The 15955-nt window shown below is 36.2% G+C and overlaps 1 protein-coding gene across 1 annotated transcript in view; it reads right to left on the bottom strand.

Moving 5' to 3' along the window:
- Positions 1-4487: 4487 nt before the first annotated feature.
- NBN (nibrin) overlaps positions 4488-15955 on the bottom strand; it is a 32140-nt gene continuing 20672 nt past the window's right edge. Inside the window, exons 10-15 of the mRNA XM_010562012.1 lie at positions 15250-15513; positions 14492-14966; positions 10747-10902; positions 9617-9730; positions 8532-8581; positions 4488-5259 (exon numbers count right to left, since the gene is read on the bottom strand). Of these exons, the coding sequence (XP_010560314.1) occupies positions 5229-5259; positions 8532-8581; positions 9617-9730; positions 10747-10902; positions 14492-14966; positions 15250-15513 (1090 nt within the window). The 3' untranslated portion in view covers positions 4488-5228. The remainder of the gene's footprint in view (positions 5260-8531; positions 8582-9616; positions 9731-10746; positions 10903-14491; positions 14967-15249; positions 15514-15955) is intronic.

Raw genomic sequence — 15955 nt, 5'->3', positions numbered from 1 at the left:
CATTTTTCAACCGTTTGGATTCGAGGACCAGCTTCTATGTGAACACAGTTATTGCTGTTCAAGAACTGATCCTGCTACCTTACATCTACCTGGCACAATTTGGAAAGTCAGTACTGTGATCGTGCTCATTTCTCTGTTAGGCCTAGTATGCTCATTGCGGAATTCCAGTTCTAAATGAGATAAAGGCTTATAGTCATCTACCTATATGTTTGTTCATGCATGATCCAACCAGACTTGGAGATATATGTAAATGTCATTTCTGTGTCATGCCTCAGCTTTCTGCTTTCTGGAGTATGCCTGGGTCGTACCCTTTTTTTAGATGAGCAATGTAAACATGTACAGAACATCTGCAGCTAGCTGAAATTTATTCTCCTTTAGAGCTGCAAGCAACTTGTGAGCAAAACCTCAGCTTTGATTAGATGATAAACTACCTGAGGTTTGCATGCTAAGCTTGTTTTATCTTCATGTGTGAAAACTGATGACGGGCTGAAGGTTAAAGGAGTAATATTAAAATAGTTTCAAGTAGTAGCCAATTATTCTGGTTTGGAGAAATGGGGAACTCTTCAAGCCAATGAAAAAAAACTGGGGAGGAAGAGGCATTCAGAGAGCTGTAGTGTTCAGAAAGAGGGAAAAGGTGTTGGTTTGCATGGATCTGGTGCTGTAGCCAGTGCTTGAGAGAGATTCTGATAGTCAAAGCTGGGGCAGAAGACTAAAGCAAGTGGCAGGGAAAGTCGCTAGTTAGGGAGATCTGTCTACAATTTTTATAAATATGTCACTGGAATGTGGTGATAGTGGTTATCAAAACACTGTAAGAGGAAGAGTGAGGAATAATGGTAAGGAAGACGGTTCAGGTTTTGCCACGCTTGGGTTAAGTTTTAAGGAGATACCAAAAACAATTAGAATTTGGAATCAAACACCAGCTGTGGCCAAATGTGACTGAAGCTAGATTCAAGAAATGGAACACAGCAAGAGAAGGGCTAGCTTTATGGGAAGGGAGAAAAGACAGGGTAAGAATAAGGACTGAGAAATCACCTGTACAAAATGGACTGGCAATAGGAGAGCTGGGAGGGGGTTAGAGGTAGGTCTATAGCAGAGACTTCAGCTACTGTCTCAGTTACAAACTGATGTTTGCTGGTAAATGTGTGGAATAAAGCCTCTCAGATGCATTAGGACTGGAGGTAATGAAGGGGGCTTAGCATTCTGCAGGAAGTCGATGGGGAGGTCAGTGGGCAGAGGAAACAAGCTGACTGCAAACACACTTTCAGCATAAAGGAACTGGTGCAACGACACAGGAGAGGCCAGCCCTGCTGCACCAGCTCCCCCATTCTAGGAGAAGACAGAGAGTAAGGGTAGGAGAAAGACAAGTAGACTCACAGATGTGAATGCACAGAAATAGAAAACAAACTTCAACAGTGGGAACATTTTGGTAGTCTTGCCAAAAAAGGCAGTGGCTTCCCCAGCTGATGAAGGAAAGATGGGAAGTCAGCTGAAACTGGTACAAGTTAAACTGAAAATTAAGCATGTTGTTCCTGCAGGGATACAGCACCCATCTGCTAGTTTATTGGTGCATGGATTAATTCAATCTGCTTTAAACTGTGTTCAGCTAAACTGCTGAATGCAAGACTGTATTTTAAAAGCCTTGCTAATAAAAAGTATATTTAGTTTATGTATTGTGTGCATCTTCTTCCTGTAAGCACTGTGAACAAATACATGCTATTAAAAAAACCAATCCAAACAAACCCTCAGACAAACTTTGTGTTACACAGAAAAATGCAAGAAACAAGATCTGAAGTTTCTATTTAGATGTATTTTTAGGTGAAGAGCATAATTTTGTCAAAAAGGTAGGTATGCTTACAGATTGTGGTTTGAGGCAGATGAAAGAAACCTTAGATGTCACATCTGAGTTACTGAACTTTTTTTAACCTTCTGATGAATATCAATAGCACACAAGTCCTCTCAGAAAACTGGTGAACTGAATGTTGAAACCACAGGGCACAAGCCCCACAGAATGAAAATGGAGCATGCAGCAAAAGTTCTGCAGAATGCAAACTTAATGCCCTTGCTTGTGCTCACGGCTTTTGCTTTACCTATAAAACTGCCTTTATCACAACCCATGGAGTTTTCCTATTTCTACCCTTGATTCTCTAACCCTATCCTGCTCAGCAGGGGGGAGCACATGAGCAGCTGTGTGGGGCTTAGCTACCTACTGGGGTTAGCCCACAACAGTATGTTTTACAAAATAGACATCAGATCATTAATGTAATAGTTCCAGGGGTAAGGCAATACTGATACAGTTTATTGGATATTCAGGCTCCCAAGACTTGGATCATGTAATCATGTCCTTTATCATCCACCTCAGAAACTTCACTAACAAAAGGCCCAAACCAGTAAGCCAACAAGCATGCTTCCTCTAATGTCCGGAGCTGAAAATCATGACAAAAGTATGCTAAAATGGAAAGAAAGCTTCAGTATTATGAATAGGATTTATTACAGGAACTTGGAGTTAGAATTCAAGCCATGGGTAAGGGGTAGAGGTTTAGATGTCTAAGCTTCTTTCTTAATGCAAGCATAACTTCATGTTGAAACAGCAAAAGGCTCAGGTTCACTAATCAACAGGCTTCTCATCAACCAGACAGCAGATGCAACTGAATTAGAAACCAACCTATCATCTATTGGACACCCTCAATTTGGACCCAAAACAGGAACACACTGGGTGTATCTTTAGTCAAGTGCTGATCCTGACTTTTTTTTTTTTTCCTTGGCACCACTGTGGAAATCCCCACAATGCCCTTCCCTTTCAAGAGCAGAGCTACCTGTGAAAGACTGCAAAGAAATCCAATGATGATGTTGGAAGTGTTGATACAGAGAAGACATCTCAAGATCTATAAATCAATCTCCAAGTGGTTGTGGGTGCTCTCCCAGTCACAGGGTGGGTGAGTCCATAAGTCCTAGGTCACTAAGTAACTAAAAGTATCGAAGCTGCTAAATTCAACTGTCTGGGGAACTGGATTTGAAGAGCCCCCCAAGTCATATAATGTGAATAGAAGAGTGGTCTCAGATGTGCCACCAGGGTTGCTTGAACCCTAGCAGACTGCAGCCTGAGCAGCAAAGGACTCAGCATTTACTTTCTCGTAGAAGGCCCCTGTACATTGTATCTTTTGAGAATTTCTAAGGTGAAATGACAAGTCCTATTTTTTACAACTGTAAACACAACCTTTCTGAAGGATCTTGTCCATTGATATTCTGCTATCCAAGCTATTTGCTTGAATTTAGTAACAGCAATCGAAAAGGTCATCCTCAGCAGTCTACAAGAGCTACCCTGTTGGACCACTGGGTCTTCAACAGGAAAACCTGGAGATTCTCATTGTGACAGTAGAAAAACTCACCTGAGGGTGCAACAAACAGCAGTCAGTTCATCTCCTCCAGCAAGTATTTAAAACTGTTCTTCAGTGGTTGAAAAGTATTTGGTAGACAAGATTTGATGTGCCCTGATGCAAGTTAACAATACCAAAACACTCTCACAGCTATTGCTGAACTCGGAGGTATTGGTCTTGTACTTTGTGTATCACTCTGGACATCCCTGACCAAGGGATCAAGAGGATGACACAGATCTCACAATGCTGTTCTTCAAATCTGATACACGAGAGTGGCTTGAAACAGCTCAGTTCATCTTGCTTGCATGTTCTGAGCTCTTGCCAGAGGAAGTAGTTTTATTAAGGAGTACTTAAATTCAATTACATCAACCACATTTCTTCCTCACACACCATCCTGCCTCTTGAAACAGCATGCAATGGAGCTACTGTCCATCTTCCTCTGTATGTAATGGCTTTGTACAGCTGAGCAGAAAGTCTGGAAGGCTTTTTTCACTGTAGTTCCATGGGAATCCCTCAAATCCAAATTCTCAGATCACTAAGATGAGCTCTCCTAACCCCAAAATGGGTAGCTATTTCATAGCTTTCACTGTTGATACAGATGATGGAAGGGCAGATTTTTACATAGTGATTGCAAAATTTAAAGGCATGAGAGAAAGAAGTGGGTCAAATAATTTAAAATCCCAAATTGGAGTGCAGTAACTCTTTAAGACTTTCTCTGGCTTGGAAATAGCTTTTAACAAAGGGACATTCAAACTGATTTAAAGCTGCAAATGAAAATATGTTTAGGCAAGAGAAAAAAAGCTGGGTTGCCCCTGCCCCACCATTCTTGAATCCCAGAAACTATCAAATTCAGTCTTCTCCCCCTCTAACTTGAATCTCGTTACAAATAAAAATAGAGCATGAGACATCATTATATCAGAATTTACACTTCTGAGGAATGTACAAGGATAATTTCTCATTTAATACTATAGGAAAGTACACAGACTCTCATAATCTGATGGTTCTCATCGTACAGCTTTTGGGCTTTCTGTATACATCTTTTGTTCTTAAACAGTGAAACACAGCTCTCTTCTGTTTGCAAAGGAAAGGAAATATGCAGAAAAAGAAACTGCGCTTGATTCTCTCTCCCCTCCCAAGAAACCAAAATTAAAATGCTTGTTGCTCCTGCAAAATTTTTTGGTATCTTTTTCTGAGTTTGTAAGAGTGTTTCTGGTCTAACTGTTGGCTGTTGAAACAAATTTTGAAGACATAATAGGGCAAAAATCACTGCATTTTAGAATTTAAACATTCGTTTCAAATCTGTCATCACACAAAATTGGTGGCTGACTAAAAATAATTTGATGTCACCAACTTCAAAAACAGCAAGAAGCTTGACCATGTTGACATTAAATACTTCTTGTTTACTCAGATACAAATTTGAAGTTTGCTACAACTTGTTTATGAAGTCTTCAAAAACCTCCACCTCAAGACAAAATTAACAATATACAAAAATCTAATTAAAAAAGCCTTTCTGAAAAGAAAAAAGCCTGATGCTAGCTTCCTTTTCTTCCCAAAATAGTACTGATAAGCAAAGATTAGAAATAAACAGCCTAAAATGAAATCCTAAGTATCTATGGTATTTTACTGATCATTACTCTGAAGCAAACTATGTTAAAGTCTTGAAAATGTGCAATCTGTAAGCACCAAGCAGTGAAAGAAACTTTTCTTTAATAAAAGCAAGACTTAAAAACAAGTCTTACAGTAATAGACAGCTCAAATGTTCATATGTAGGTATATATTACACACTGTAACCAACAAACCTAAGGAACAGAAAGCAGTTTTTGCTAGAGAATCACTGTAAATTCAGGTCACATTTTATCTTCTCCTTTTCACATTAGGATCATACCTGCAACAAAAAAGAAAATTTGTCACAAATAATGAAAACTTTATGACATTCAAAGTTAATGTTATGTAAATAGCTTTATTATATATTCATAACAAGGGATTGGTCAATGTTCAGTCCTTTCCGACTGCACTTCTATAATTAACTACAGTTGCTACAATTTGACCGAAGCCAGAACCTGTGCATGAACTAGGGATAACCTTTACTAAAATTTTCACTGACTTCCTAGCTACTTAAAATCTTTAAATCTGATGCATGAACAAGTTTTTCCAAGCCTTTAATGTTGCAACATTAAGGTCCTTACTAAAAAAACACCACAACAAAAGGGGAGGGAGCGGAAATGGGTACTGTGTATTCACAGCAATGACAATATTTGGCCACAACTCATTCAGACAAAACCCTTCTGCTGCTTCCCACTCCCACATAAAGCAGTTCCTTGCCTTACCTTCCCCTTTATACAGCTTCTGATTGATTTTTAGTAATTTAGATGTACTTTCTGGATATACTAAATAGTTACCTGATCTACTGCAATATGCTTATATTTTGTCTCTGCTTGACACTGCTATCCCTTGGCCTCTTTCTCTCCATTTGTGTTTCATCTCCCAAAATCCTGTGTCACTTCTCTGAAGTTCTGATGTGTTTTGTATTCATGTATGAATAATTTATGGACACAACTGAATGATCAGGCAGTTTTACTCCCACTAATTCTGCTCTCGTTCATCAAGAATTTTTTGCTTAGACAGGAAAATGTGACAACCTGTGAGCCAAGTTACATCACCACATAACTAGAAAGGTATTAGAAGTCACTGCTGTTGCTATACAAGTCAGATTTCTGGCAAAAATGAAATGCGTAACCTTTGAAAGAAATGCTCTATTATTAACTGTTAATTAACAGAGCAAGCTGTTAATGCAGTAAGACTTTCTGAATGCTCTTACACATGCTGATATGTGGTCTCATGTTTCTTTGATAGTGATTTGGACAAAAACATCCTTCTTTACCATACACATTTTTCTACCAAAATGCACAATTTTTAGTGTTTGTCAAACGCATGGCAGGTGAGAAGTCAAACATTGGTTGCTTTTTCCTTCACATAAAAATTAAGAAAATAATGAAATCTTTGCTAAACAAAATGAGATCCTTATATAAAATCTCAAAGCATTTCTTCGAATTCATTGCTATAGCATTGTAACACATTAGTTCTAACATTTAAGTATGTCCTGGACACCAGATCCTATTTGGGGGGTGGGAGGAGGAGGAAGACAGGGGGGAAAGACAGCAAATAGGAGAAGGCAATGATACATAATGGAAACCTGCCATCAGGACACCAACAGCTTCAACACTTGTCTGTGACTTTCTATGGTGATGCTGACACTGACAGTCATAAACACCTTTTTCAGTAGTCCCCCCCACCCCACCTCCAGCCATTTTCCATGTTAAATGAAGCCTGGATGACGTTTTCCAGACAGAAAGAAATCAAACAACATTATCAGAGAAAGGAAACCGTACAGTGCCTGTGGCCTGAAATGGAAGAAGGACTACAGAGATTCCACAACTGTGAGTGAATGCACAAAGAAACAAAAGACCTTGCTGGGAACAGGGAGTGAAGGATACAAAGGGCTATTACTGAACATAATCCATTTATCTGCAGTCTTAGCAGATAGTATGATAAGCCTTCCCTTCCCCCTCTATCTCAGTATGTACTCAGCTGTAGTTGAGGGCACAGCTTTTCCTTCTAGCTCACCTTTACCTTGGGAGTAGTGCATGATTCTTTCTAATGGCATCTTCAAATGCAATTTCTCTTAAGATTAGCATTATGCCAAGTAGTTTTACTCAGGACTAAGCACAAAATTAAAAGTAGGTTACAAACTGCTGAACATTAAATTGTGTGTTTTAATATTTTTGACTGTGGAAATTTCTTTAAGTACAACTATCCTAAATAAATTGGAGTTGAGGTAAGAACTTTTCTAAGCATGAATGCATGTGAATTATCTAAGTTTCCACTGCTGTGTTTTGAAAGGCTGAAAATTAATCAAGATATTTTGAACCAGTTAATATTCCAGCACAGCAATCAAGCTGCAACTTGTTTTTATACATGTCTTCATAACTGACATATATTTAAAGGCTGTATTGCAGGTGTAAAAACTAGATGAGACTTGGCTAAGAACTTTTTTTAATTAGAAAGTGGTTATTGTTAAATTAGGATTGCAGCTGAAAGTAACTGGACAGGATATCAATTGAATAGGACGATTCTCTCTTTAAAAGAGAGATTAGGGAAAGTGGTAGACAACTGAAATTGTTGAAGTTATTGAAAGAAAACTGCTGAAACGGGCTGTGTTTTAGTGGCAAATGTAACGAGTTATGGCAAAAAGCAAAGGCAAACAGCCAAGGTGAACCTGGACCTACCAAAGAAATCTCTCAAACTCCTGTGACATAAGCACTAATTAAGACAGAATTAATGACTTCACTACACTGTCAAGAGCATAGAATGATCAGTGTGAAAATGCCTCCTCTCCTCAGTTTGAAAACTGGTTAAGGCATTGAGGAAGTTTCTAACAAGTAAAAAAAAAAAAAGGTAGGAGCTCCTTCACTGTGAATGGGTTTGAAAGCAGCTTAAGGTCTCAAAGATAAGGGACACTTGAAGGGCCATACTGAAGGATTTACTTAGGTTTGTGGTTTGTTTGGTTTTTTTTTAATTTTTGTTTTAAATTCTGGGCATCACTACTTCAAAGATAAAAAAAAAAAAAAAAAAAAAAAAAAAAAAAGAAGTCCTGCCAATCACTTTTTCACAGAACTAGTATTCTGTTGCTTTAGCTCCCTCAAGTGACTCGGCACAGGGACAGAGAAGTGCCATGGCCAGAATGAAAAAGTGGCAAACCCCATCACTTCTTCTTCGCAGTTCAGATGACTGACTTAATTGTAAGATCAAAAAACGTCATTAGGCTCTAGCAAACACTAATGTTGAAAAGCCTGACCCCAGAATCTCTTCTGGAGCTTGTGAACAATCAAGCTTGTGCATATGAGCCAGGAAATAGCAAAACTTTTGTTTGAGAATGTTCTTATTAAAAAATTGTAGCAAGTCTGCATGAAATTGAAAGTTTAAGGCATAAAAAATTTGAAAGAAGTTGAGTCATTTTGGGTATATTCCATACATGGGAATACATGGAATTTTGAAAAGAATTGTCAAAGTAGTCTTTTCCAAAAATTAGAATTTGTCCAAAAAAACAGATGTGATGCAAAAAAATACACATTTTCTAAGTACAAACATAAAACTTACCTAAAGAGATCATCAGCAAGTGATTCTTCTCTTGCATGTCGGTTCTGTTCCTGAGAAAGTAAGTTTATTCAATATTTGACGTTAAGGATGAAGCTAATGAACAATACAGATGAACAATATATTCCTGCACTAACACAGCTTTTCTTGAAGAAATAAGTTTTCTTTAAGTACTCCATTCAGTGCTTATTCACATTAGATAATATATTTCACTACTCAAGTTTGGCTACTGCTACCAACTAAGGGAATGGATTAGTTTGTGCAAGATATCAATTTTGGTCAGAAATATGCTTTTTTGTTTTTTAAGCATCATTATAGGAATAGGGAGATTTTTATCTGATTATTGGTGTGTAAAGGGAATTTTAATTAGCGTTATCTATACCCAGGGATTAAAAAACAAAGAATATAATAAAAAAGTGTTGACGTAATGGGGTCTTGATCAGGCTGTGGAAACACAGTATGACCCATCAGCAAGTATTTTTAAAGAAACTATTGGCAAATGAAAGTGCTAGAGAACTGCTGTTATAAAATATAATATTGTTTAGAACTTTTACATATAAAGGTGAAGATTTTTACAATAAAAAAAAAATTTAATTTATTCTTACTGTATCTCTTCAGTATATTCCAACAGAATTTTACTCAGGTATTTTCTGTTCTGTTCAAGAGTAGAATATCAATTGTACTGTGTAACAATTTGAACACAGCTTACAATATCGAAGTTCTCCTAGCTCCCTGTCACATTTTTAGAAGTCACAAGTTTCCATAATGGTTATTTTGCTTATTAAAAAAAAAAAATCATTCTCTTCTAGGTTATCGATTTTGTTTTAAATCAATACTTCTGATTATATAAATGTTGCATGTAAAATGAATTCAATTACTCAGCAAGAAGATGAGCCTTACCACTGACCTCTGACTTTCAGTAACTTTTCTAATGTGTATGTTCCTATGAGCATATGTGGACAGCTAATTGGCTGAGCTTTTATTTTAAAAATAAAATTCTTAAGTATTTCAGTAATGACCACAGGTTGGTATGACCACTTACGTAAGTCAAGCTTTTGTTTGATCATCTTTAAGAAATTACTCCTTACCTCCATTTCTTGCCTTAACCAGTCTTCTAGCTCTGAATTCTTTTTAGCATGGTGAGCAATCAAATCTGATCCTCCAATAATGTATGGAAGTTGTCCTGCCCCTGGATAAGCTACCTGTCAGACAATAAATTCTTACAATTACAATACAAGGTAAGCACACTGCAAGTAACAGGTCTGTTTTAACAAATTCAGAAAGTCTATTCAGATAGCACAGAAGAAAGTCAGTCGGTCTTCCTTTGAATAACATTTGTCAAAGATCATATTTAATACACTGAAGTGAAAAAAAAAAAAATTAAAAGAATGCTATTAAAGCCCTCCTTTTACCAAAACAAAACAAAACAAAAATCTGACAAGTTACACATGCTAAATAAATCTAACAGTACATTAAAAGGAGTTTGAAAACATTATGAACTGATTTTTACTGATAATTCTATTTTATCATCAGAATGCATAAGCATCTATCACAAAATGATGGAAAAGATACTATCAGAAATTTAAAATGTTATCTGAGAGTATACTCCCAGAAAGCTGGAAGTTGCATTATGTGATTCACGCTCTCTACATAATATTTTACTGAAATGCATTTCTAGTAATCTTATACCATATATATATTTTTTATTTTTAATATGAAGTGGTATTTTTACACTGAACACAGAATCTTCTTGAAATTATCTTCAGGACCCAAGCAAGCAATAACCTTACTTTTAAAAGATACTAGATTTAATTCTATTTAGAAATCTAAGATTTAGTAGATAAAATGCAAAATTCTGAATCAGCATATGCTTTATACGTAGGTCTTTGGAGAAGTCAAATTGCTAGCTTTTGGAGGTATAACCGGAAGTTATGGTAGGCATCGCTTAACAACTTATTCCAAGTAACAGCTTGGAATAGAGAGTACAAGTATATTTAAATAATCTAACACAAGGTAAGCCTTTGTCAGCCTAGTACTTCTTCGGTCAATTTAGCAAAATATTTGTTAACAGTATAATATGGTATTTAAATTGTTTCTTTCTGTAGTTACTATCAGTTTAAAAAAGAAAATCTTTCATAACATTTTCACAATCTTAAGGCAATACTTTTTAGTATTTTTAAATAGTGCCATCTTGCGAGCATTTCAAATACACACTAACCTTTTTGAACATTTTGAAATTTTTCTTTCCCCCATAGCTGGTATTTCCAGTAAGCTGACTATTCTGTCTCGGATGGCTGACAACCAACGATCTAAACTCAGTCAACAGAAGTCTGCTAGGAAGATTGCTGGAGTCATCTTGCAGTTCGTTGTGGTTCTTATGTGGGAAGAAAAAGGAAGGAGTACTTCAAGTGTATAAACAGACATACAGCGTATTTAACAGTATAAACTTCAGCGAAAAAAATTATGAACACAGTTGAAGCTAAAATTAGGATTACAAAAGGGCAAGGGGAAGCAGCAGCAGTGCTAGAAGCCAAGAAGATGGATGTACTTCTCAGCCTCCTATTATACTACCAATAGAGCTGGGAGCTCAGTAAATTTGTTTCTCTCATAGTTACATCTGTTGAAAAGATAGGATCATTAAGAACTGCAGTATTAATAATGAAGTCAGTGTACCTCATTTCACTAGGATTTTACTTCAAGATAAAACTTCAAGTAAGAATTTTTTTTTTTTTTTAATTTAGCTAATATCTAAGAATTACTTCTCCTCTTCTCCACCTTGCCTCTTACCTGGACTAATTTAATCACGTATGCTTACTCTAATGGAAACTCCAACTAACTCGACGGAAGACAAAGCTGAATGTCTTCAGCTCAGTTCTAGCCTACAAATTTACCATTTAGGCCAACTTTAGGGCTGTAAGCTGGATCTGATCCATGAAGCAACTTTTTCTTGTACGCAAGAATGCTCATATGCCATCAAGTTTGCATGCACACTTTGCTGCTTGGGGCTAGATCTATGTGGATTAAAAAGGAAGTCTGGGTGCAGGACAAGTTCACAAGTAACATTAAACTATCTTCATGGACAGCTCCAGCCCAGATGCAGTACAGTTGTTTTATAGCAAAGTATAAACTGAAAGTCCCTTAATCGGAGCTGACCCTGCACTTTGGTATGCTTCCCTCTTCTTGGACTGTTTTCTGTACATATGTGAAAAGGTTTTACAAAAGCTTTTATCCTGCCCCCCTTCTTGACTGGCTACACTCTCCGTTGTCTCTTCAGAATCTTTCCATTTCAGTTTCATTTAGCTTTGTCTCCTTTTCTTCTGCCTCCCCTCCTTCCTTCATTCATCTCACCTATAACAAAGTTAGGACACTATTTACTGTTAAATCAGTGTATGTTAATCTATTTTCTCAATGGTCCATCTCTTCCATTCTAGTTGTGATCTCCTTAGAGCAGAGAAGGAGATGACGTTCTTGTCTGGTCTTTAAGCAGTAACCTAACAAAAACACTAGTACAAGTATTAACTGGATTGAAGGGTTAATACAATTACAATAGGTTTCTGTAGTTTCAGTCATCTTAAGTATTCATCCAAATGCCATTACAAAAGCATGCAGATGAACTACAGTTTGCTCCATCTTTTCACAATCAGTAATTTGGACTGTACTATTCAAATTTACAGGGGATTATTTTAAGGAGTACAATCTTCAGAACCTGCTTCACTCTGAAAAAGGATCCAGGAATACTATGTTCTTAAAAGCAAAATTTTGATGCATTTTCTTAATGCTTCTCAAAGTTTGCTGTTCAAACTTATAATTAACTGGCTTCTTACCAAGACTGGTGACTCCTGCCTGATCTCACTTTTAATTTCTGAAGTTAGAACAGATCCAAGTACCTCTTTTTTCTATTTGACTAAAGATTATTTAAAATGTAACACAGAAATTAAATTCAATGCAAATTTAATTACCTAAAATGTTTTCTGCTCTTTACAGTGGAATAAGCATTTTCAAATAAATTTAAATATTTAGACAGAAAAGAAACTGCACTGTACTTTTAAGTTTTTATGAGTTTATGTACACTGTAACAACTGTTGGGGTTTTTTTCCTATTTAAAAAAAAAAATCACTATTATTTTCTCACTTTTTTTTTTTCTTATACCATTAGCAAGTTTTGTCCATGTGTACAATCTTCAAAGTCCTGCCAAGTTCTGGAAAGTAACCGTAAAAGCTTTCGAATATAAAAAGTATCATTTTCAATTTCATATGTTAAGTGCACATGTGTGCAGAAAGGACATTTCATTACTAGGATAGGAAAGTATTCTGCAGGTTGCTTTCCTCCTATAGTTTAAAACCAGATTTGCCTTTCATAAATTATTTTCAGTGGTTGAAAAATATCATATCAGCTTTATGCACCCTGTAGTTTTTGAGTCAATTACTCACATTCTCTGTCTTGCCAGATACACGAGGTGCATCTACACTTAAAGAAAACAGGTAACATAAATATGCCTGTGAAGCTCCATCATGAAATCTCCTTCCTATTCCACTGGAATTACAATTTACATGAATAAGATAGGTCACTATTAATTAAACTATTAGAAGACTGTTTGTCAGCAAAAATCTTTAAGTGGCCATCTGATAAAGTAACAGTTTAGTTATGCGTAAGAATTTGTTTTGCTTCATGATCCTGACAGGAAGTTAGACTAGAAAAACTTCCCAGGCCATAATAAAATTCAAGACTATTCCAAGGAGCCATTTTAGTCTCTCAGTACAGTCAGACCTGGTAGAAAGCACCTCCTCTAGAGCAAGAAACAAAGATTCTCTATAATTGTAAGACTTGCTTGTCTTTTAAAATTTGCTTGACAGTAACACAAAAAAAAAAATAGCATTATAACAAAGTTCAAAATTCACACTTTGCCAGAAGCAAGTTCCAGTAAAGTATCACGAGAAGACTGTTAAGCTGGTCTGAGCTAAGGATGCACTGACAATTACGAATTCTCATCTGATAAAAGGTAACCTGCAAATTCCAGTTACTCAATCATACATTCAAACTTTATTATTACAGCATTTAAACACTTCCTACACTGTAGAACAACTGACTGGACAGTAAGCTTTAATATACATGTATTTTTTAAATAGACCATAATTAAACCTGTTCCTTCCCTCTTATTCCCCTCTGCTTTGTTCATAGTTACTTTGCTAGAGGTCTCAACATTGTTTTCCTCTACAAACCTGCTTTTGTTTTTATTTTTCAACAAAGTGCTACTGTTAGCTCAAAATGCATTGTTTTCTTCATTTCTCTTAGAAAATTGCCTTATTCTCAAAAACAAAACCAGAGAAATAATCAAGAAAACTAATCACAAGCTGTTGTTTTGGGGTTTTGTTGGTTTTAGTTTGGGTTCTGTTTTTTTTAAGAAGACATTAGTGACTTGAATTGCCTCATACAGGAATTTTAATAATCTTTCACATGACATCTAGAGATTCTTACTTTAAAGATGTTGGACACTACTGTGGTATTCAACAGAAGAGGGCAACTAAACATTTCTTCAGAAAATTCATTACATAAAGATAATATAATTGAGTATTATTTTAGTATAAGTATCAACATTATAATTAACACAACAATATACAATATGAGAAGTTTTTCTTGGGCCAGGGATATATTCTGCTGTTCTACCTACAGTACTTCAAGCAAAAAGAGAGGAAAACTTTCAGAATACAAGCAGCTTTCAATTCACGAAGAAACAATGTTCCGAAGAATGAAAAAACATTTATATAGGTGTAATACTGCAATGTTCACATGTAACAGACACATCATGTCAATTTTAGTTCAGAGTGATTTGAGAGGTTTAAGCAAATAAACTTTAAGAAGCCACTTTCTGCACGCAGGCAGCCCCATCCTTAAAGGACCTATCTGCAACCTTCTAACACAGCTCTAAATTTCAAGATCAGGCACATGAGAAGAATATAACTTACCAATATTTTATTCTCCTCTCTCTGCTTTACATTTGCTTCTTGAATCCTGCTTTCTTTGGCTTCCAAACATCTTTTTTTTGGTGTATTTCCTTGAGCTTCCTGGTCATGATCTGCCATTTGTTCTTCCCAGTCTAGGTCTCTGCTTCCAAACACAATTTCTAGTGTCGCTGTATCTTCAGGTAAATCATTCAACTCCTTTCTCTTCTTTGGTACATGCTTTTCACTAGAAGTAGCTTTAGTGTCTGTTTTATCACTTGCTAGTATGCCACTTTCCCTCATAAGCTTTATACCTGTGTCTGCTAATGCAAAATTTGGGTTTGTGTCCAGGATGTTATTTTCCTTTTGCTGCTGTTGTGCTTCACTCTTCCACACTGATGAAGGTGTGGTTTCAATGCACTTGGAAACAGGCGATGACCTCTCCTCCAGTTTTGCTAGTTTGGGTAGAGATGTTTCTTCTCCTTCTTCAGCTCTTTCCCTTAGCCAGAAAGTAATTACAAAAGAAAGAAATTACAAAAACATTTCTGAATATGACTAGCTGCATCCACAACATAACAGCTTCCTGGGGTTTTTGTGACTGCATTATGAAATTTGAATATAAGTACCCTTGAGGAAAAGCTTGCCATTCTAGGAAGCTGACCTAAAATTACCTTTTTAAGTATGTTTTGAATTAAATGTACATCCTTTAAGTTAAAATTATTTTCCAGAAACAGCATCAACATAACAATAAGGCAAGTAATGTCAAGAACATTTCAACATACCTTTTTCTAGCTACCTGGAAGTAATTTGTAATTGAGTTAGACTGGTGACGTGAAGCACACTCACTAGGTTTACCAGCTTCTGAAATTTCAGATGGCGAGACAGGATGACTTTTTTGACTAAACCCAGATGTTCTGTTCACTCTAGATATCGATGTTCCTGCATTTATGGTGCCACTTGTGCTAAGGTTTTTCTTCACAGCAGTTATATCCTGGAAAGCTATTTTCCCTCGTCCATCCATCTGGGGAGTATCCTCTATCTCCATACTACATTAGAGAGGAAAAAATATGAAGCGAACACACAAGAAGTTACCACAGAGATACACTGTAGAATATCACTTTTTAAAAAAGCTGTACTCGTACTTTGAACATACTTATAAACAATGTACATGTACTAAAAACAAATTGTAAAATCTGCTATGATAAATAATATTTTTTATAATTATGAAATGGCTTGAAAATTTGTAATAGTTAAGACAGTCTAATCAGATATACAGTATCTACATTTGTATTTGAGTCACACAAGTCCTATGTGATGTTTTCAGTTACCTACCACTCAAAAGCAGAAATAGCACTGCAGACAAGTGGCAGCAATTTAGTAAGTGCCATATCTAACTAACACTGTATATCTTTGTTCACAGCAATGATACAGTTCCTCTGCCACAAAAGATTGCTTTACTTGCAAGTATTAGCTTAGAAACTATTTCCA

This window comes from Haliaeetus leucocephalus, unplaced genomic scaffold (genome assembly GCF_000737465.1).
Source record: "Haliaeetus leucocephalus isolate CR32 unplaced genomic scaffold, Haliaeetus_leucocephalus-4.0 Scaffold152, whole genome shotgun sequence".
Taxonomy (NCBI): domain Eukaryota; kingdom Metazoa; phylum Chordata; class Aves; order Accipitriformes; family Accipitridae; genus Haliaeetus; species Haliaeetus leucocephalus.
The sequence above is the reverse complement of the archived record's forward strand: the minus strand, read 5'-3'. Positions and strand labels throughout refer to the sequence as shown.